Raw genomic sequence first — 6,175 nt, forward strand, 5'->3', positions numbered from 1 at the left:
GGGACGTGTGAACAAAAATAGAGATAAGATTGGGTTTAGGTTAGTAAGAGAACAGAGGATGCAAAAATTATATTTAATTATAATTTTATGGAAAAAACATAAAAAAGAAAGAAAAGATTTATGGGATAGGTTCCGTTTGTTGAAAGGGATGGATAGTTGACTGATAAAGGACTACATGGGATTGATGACTTTAGGATGTCTCTCTCTCAACACCAATCACCATCACACAAACCCAAGCAATTAACCACTACCTAACAATATGGGAATCCATGCCTATCTTCCCCACACTATCATATCCTTTAATTTCCCTTCTCCTCACTATTGTGCTCATGCCCTTCCTTTTCCCTTTAATTTCACCCTCTTCTTCCCACCCTTATCTCAATCTCCTTCTCATGATTTCATCACAGACATGTCACCAAACTTGGTGAACTTTTCCTACCAGCTACGTTTTTCCTATCTTGCGCCAAGTGCCAATAATCCTGCTCCTGTGACCCAGTCACTATCACCATTTGGTACACTGAGGCCCAGATGTGGCCCAAGACATTACCGGAGTTCCTCTTGCAATGTAGTATTAAAGCATTAAAATTCATAACCACAAGAAGTAAAGTCATCAGAGCTTTAATTTGCCAACTGTAAATATACAATAATGATGCAATAAAAACTTAAGGATTGTCATTATAGTTTCCAAGCTTGTACTAATTCAGAAATCAATAAATAATAAATTTTTATTAAAAGTTATATCATAATGCATTAAAACATATACGAGTGAGTGTATTTTTATATTTTTAAGTAAATATATATATATATATATATATATTTTTTTTAAATTTTTTATACTTAAAACCAAACTGATATGATGAAAAAGAACGAACTTCTAGAACGATTTCAAACAAAAACATTTATTGCATTTAATAATCAATGAAGAAGGAAAGGGTTGGGATGTTCCTGTCAGTCCCTGACAAGTGGCGAGGTTTAGCAACTAGCTATTTGTTCATTGCATCATAGACTCTGACAGTTTTCAATTCATTGCTGCAGGGAAAAGGATCTGAATAAAACCCACAGCTGATTTTTATTGACTATGGTTGTCCAATTTACCCAAATGATCCAAGGCAGGCCCCAGATCGTAAAAATATTTGGTAGCAATTCATAGCCATAGACATCCAAAAGTTGTAATGTTTTGTTCTCTCCCTCTCTCGGGTTGACATGTTTTATCAATATTTTATTGGTGTAATTGTTAATGTATAATTATTTCCCAGTAGAGATAGGTTTTTATCGAGTTACTTCAATCTGCGGATTTGTATGTTTTCATCCAACTCTATCTATAAATTAAGGGTTGACTTGATTTTGTAGTTAGGTAGTTTTAAAAAAAATCAACCTAGAGAATGAGTTGAGTCCTGAGTTGAGATTCTTTGGAATTTCTTTAAACAACAAAACTCAACCCAATTTATATTATATTATTTGTTTAAATAATGTTGTCCTCTCTTTTGTGTGGCCAATTAATATATTATTTATATACCAACAGAATAGTAATGTTGAGAATGTATAAAAAAACAGAAGAAATGAATAGATAGATCAATCAGATGATGAAAAAACTCATATATATAACATCAATTAGTTTATGTGACATTGTGTGTGCGTGTGTATGTAATTTTTTTTTATTATATTGCTAGGTAGTTTATTTAGTTGGTATGTATATACATTTTTAAAGAGCAATCGCAGATTAGTATTTGGCAGTGGGTATTTTTAAAAACAGTGTGTACGGATGACTATTGTAATACCTTATTTAAACCCTACCCACTGCTCTCATTACTTTAAAGTGCTACTTGAACATTTTAATATTTTATCTCTTGCGTTCCCTTTCTTTTCAAGTTTTATAAATTTGATTATGGGTGTTTGTATATGTCCCAGATACGGAAAATTTTATCAAATTATTTTGTTAACTAAAAAGTTGATAAAGAAAACATATTAAATAATTTGTTCTCGTATTTAAATCCAAAATTTAAATATAATTGAATGCATAACACTTGTTTTAAAAAAAATGTATGAAGTGAGGGAGCACAAAGGAAGCGCATGTGATGTTGGTGGAGGTTCAACCAATTTAACAATGGAGAAAGTAGAAAGTAGAAAGTGGAAACAATTAGTAGCCTCGTTGACGGGAAAATAAAGCAATGAATTAAAATGACAGAACTCTCCTAACCCATAACCCATAACCCATAACCCCAACCTTCTTCTCTCTATCAAATATCTTCATATCTTCAATCTTCAGAGCCGTAATTTTTTGTTTAAAGGAAACATAAAAATATCTCATGGAAGCTTCTATTGTCTCTACCTAACACATTTGAAAATCAAAAAGTGTGCTGTTGATGCTTTTAAAGTGACGCTCCCATTATATGTGGGAATGCCCTTTGCTTTTCGGATCATTTCGATATCATATCCATCCCTTCCTATTTCACTCTACCACTTCTATTCCTTTTGTTAATATATATTTGTTCTTTTTCTAAGTATATGTGCATTTTTGTCTACGTCGGTTAATGAAATAAATTGTTGGACAAGTATTTATAAAAAAATAAATAAATTTTATCTTATTTCGATAAATTTAAAGTTTTTTTTAATATTTATTTGATTATGAAAAGAATAACTTGTTATATATATAGCTCATTAAATAACACGACTAAAGTATAATTTATAAAAGAATTAGATGATTTTTGCTTGAGAATTAGCTTTTAAAATTGAGTTGAACAAATTTAAAGTTAAGGCAGCATTAGAGTCTATATTAGATCAAATACCTGATCACCTTTCATTGTAAAAAAAAAAAAAAAAAAACCTTCACGAGTTTTTTAGTGTAATTGATTTGATCTCGTGACTTTTTTACTAAAAATAAAAATAGTCTTATAATTTTCCCACTTTAAATCTGTAATTTCAGTCATGAAAAATGTGTGTTGTGATTTCATATCAACTACAGATAAAATCAAAATAAAGTTTATAAGGATTTTTATTTTTAAAATTTTCATTATAAAGAATACAAATTATAATAAACATTTAACCAATGTTGAAAACACAAACTAAAATAACATGGTAGTTTTATTTTTGGCAAAAAATTAACCAATGGATTGAAAAATTAAATTTTAAGCAGCTCGAGAAGTTGAGTTTTATAGCAGAAAATTAAATAATATGTGTGGCAGGATCATAATAATGACATATGAATGTAAGCCTTGAAGTGGTAGCGAGTGAATGGACATGGTCTCTAGTCTAATCAAATTACTGAGTGACCCCATGACATGACCCTAATTTAATGTGGCAGATAAAATTGGGATGGTTGGTAGGATCATTTCACTATTAGTTGTATTTTAGTTGCTACCAGCTTTTAATTAATTTGATTTGTGTCATTTACCTATTCAAGTTCCTTATATCTCAACTTCAAAAGGTTTCTTATATCTCGTCAATACGCAACTAGCTAGCTACTATTGAGAAAGAATACCAGCAGCCAGCAAGCATGATTTTAACAGCAAATTACAAAGAAATTAAAGACAAATCTGCAGCTAGCATTACATTAGCCAAGTGCCCAAGTTAGCATGAAACATTCCTTGAGTACCAAAACCATATAGATTCATCCAAGGCTGCTTAATTAATGCAATTACTTAGGGTTGTTGGCTTTGATTAGCTTAAGGAAGATCAATATCATCCATAAAACTGCTAACACTAGTTAGTTTTATTTGTCTTTCATCTGTTCATCCAAAATGTAATGTGCATGTGTTGGTCTGTATTTTTCAGGTGACATAAACGAGTTATATACAAATTGAAATATAAGGTTTGTGAAAGGTCGAAAAGAAAAATAGAAAAAAAGGGAATAATGGCACAACCTAAGTAGGTTGATATCATGTATACCGTTACATACCTAAGTTATGAAGCTTGTCGACTCATGACCTAAATAATTAAATGTTAGGAGGATGGTAGAATATATGATGGATATGTGGTACTACAAACAAATGTTAGTTCATTCACGCAATTTGGGTAGCGTATTAATTGAGCTAGCAGCTGTTACTGCGATTTGTGGAAGATTAAACTAATTAATTAGGTTATTACCTACCACCCTTTCATTTTAACTTCTCTCTCTCATCTTATCCATAAAAGACAATCTCAGAAACATCCTAAAGTACAAACAAACTGAATAGTTTTCAATGGAAAAAGAGGGGGCGAAAAGCTTACCATTCACTATATTTGCTTCGTGATCCATAAAAGAAAAATTATTAGACATTCATAATTAATAAGATAAAATTAAAATGGAAATAGTGATAATCATTATCAAGTAAAAAGTTTCAAAAATGATCAAATATGTATAACTTTTAAAAATGCTACGAAATTAAATTAGATTAAAATAACTAAAAATGTGACCGAATCCAAAAAGGGAAAAGAGTGCACTGAATCTAATTTGTTGAATCTAAACTTATTCGAATTTGAAGCACGAGATGTAAATTAATCGAGTAAACAGATAATGATGCAGGATTATATTTTATGATTGTGTGAATCATCAAATGTTAAATTGAATTTTGTTGAAATAATAGTAACAGTTGTCATTCTATTCGGAAAGATTGCGTTGTTTACCCGTGTTACATACGAAACACTGCGTTTTTATATTTTTAATCTTATCCTATTGATATAATATTTTGCTGGCGGAGAACGAATAAATAATTGTGCTTTTTCCAATTCATAAAAAAAGGGGGAAAACATTGGGCAAGAACTGTACCGGCACTGTATCTTTTGCATCAACAACTAACTAATTAATTAATTATACAAATTAGAAAAGAAAAACTAATGAATTTAGTTCTTTGAGTAATTTGATTTGGTTTGCAAGCTTCTGTAATCCAAGACGCGGGTTTTCAAGCCCAAGAAATCATAACCAGAAGAAGGGGCGTTGGCACTAGCAGCGTTAATCCCACAGCTGCAATCCTTGCTATTCTGCAAACCCAAACTGCAAGAAAAGCAAAGGGTTCTCTTCAATGGCTGATCAGACTGAGACTGAGACTGACGAGGAGGACTAATTGTCAGCTCAAGATTCAAGTCAGGGCAGCGTTCCAAAGTGGGTCCTTTGGAATCTTTATTCTCGACGAACACGCACGCGTTGGTATTGTCCTTTTCCTCTTGTTTAGCAGCAAAACATATTGTGGCGGCGGCGGCGGCGGCAGCGGCAGCAGCTTCTTTATTATTGTGATTTGGAGAAGGAGAAGGGTCGTTGAGAGGCCTATGAGTTGCAGGGTCAATTCCTCTGCTCAGTAGCTTCCTTCTTATGTGAGTGTTCCAATAATTCTTTATCTCATTGTCTGTTCTACCGGGCAATCTTCCAGCTATTAGAGACCACCTATGATGTTTTTTTTATTTTTTAATGTTATTGTTTGGACATTTGATAATTGAATTGAACTAAGGGTAAGTTGCTTACTTGTTGCCGAGGAGGCTGTGGAGTTTGATGATGAGTTCGTCTTCTTCTTCGGTGAAATTGCCACGTTTGAGGTCAGGGCGGAGATAGTTGATCCAACGGAGGCGGCAACTCTTGCCGCAGCGGAGAAGGCCGGCGGCTTTGGGGAGAGAGCGCCAACACCCCTCGCCGTGTGCTCGAATATAAGCTATGAGGCGATCGTCTTCTTCTTTGGTCCAGGCGCCCTTGTTTGTGTGGGCTTTCTCGCAGCAAGGGGACCTTCCCATGTTACTGCTATTGACAATATGAGTTGAGTTGCGACTATGAAATTTGAATGAATGAATGAATGAATGAAAAGATTTAGTGTTGATGTTGGTTTTTGTGTTTGTGTTGCTGAAACAATATCAAGGGCCGGCCCTCGCAGGAGAAGTGTTTGGGTGTGATTTTTATAGGCTTTTGACCCAATGGAAGTGACCCTTATTGCTTCTAGATGTGAGTTGGTGAGACAGGTTAGAGTAGAGTGGCTGGTACTGGTAGTCTGGTACCTTTCTCTCTCTCTCTCTCTCTCTCTCTCTTATCATATTAGTACTATATTAGCATCACATGATTTAACTACTTAAATCACATTAACTATGGGTTACGATATTATTAAAGTATGGGCAAGCCAAGACAAGACGTGATCTCTGCTCCCTTTTAAGATCAGAGAATTACATTATTTCCATTCCTAAATTTAAATAAATCAGTGATCAATCCCTTTTCAATAAT

At 33.3% G+C, this 6,175-nt stretch overlaps 1 protein-coding gene across 1 annotated transcript; it reads right to left on the minus strand.

The window, feature by feature from the left end:
• Nucleotides 1-4,684: 4,684 nt before the first annotated feature.
• Nucleotides 4,685-5,829, minus strand: LOC113866389 (myb-related protein 308-like). The gene is made up of 2 exons (XM_027501291.1): nt 5,435-5,829; nt 4,685-5,356 (listed from the first exon to the last, which is right to left on the minus strand). Exons 1-2 carry the CDS (start codon nt 5,695-5,697, stop codon nt 4,819-4,821), a joined length of 801 nt encoding a protein of 266 aa, XP_027357092.1. The 5' UTR covers nt 5,698-5,829; the 3' UTR covers nt 4,685-4,818.
• Between the last annotated feature and the right edge of the window lie 346 nt (nt 5,830-6,175).

This window comes from Abrus precatorius, unplaced genomic scaffold (assembly GCF_003935025.1).
Source record: "Abrus precatorius isolate BTA unplaced genomic scaffold, Abrus_2018 Scaffold4, whole genome shotgun sequence".
Taxonomy (NCBI): Eukaryota; Viridiplantae; Streptophyta; class Magnoliopsida; order Fabales; family Fabaceae; genus Abrus; species Abrus precatorius.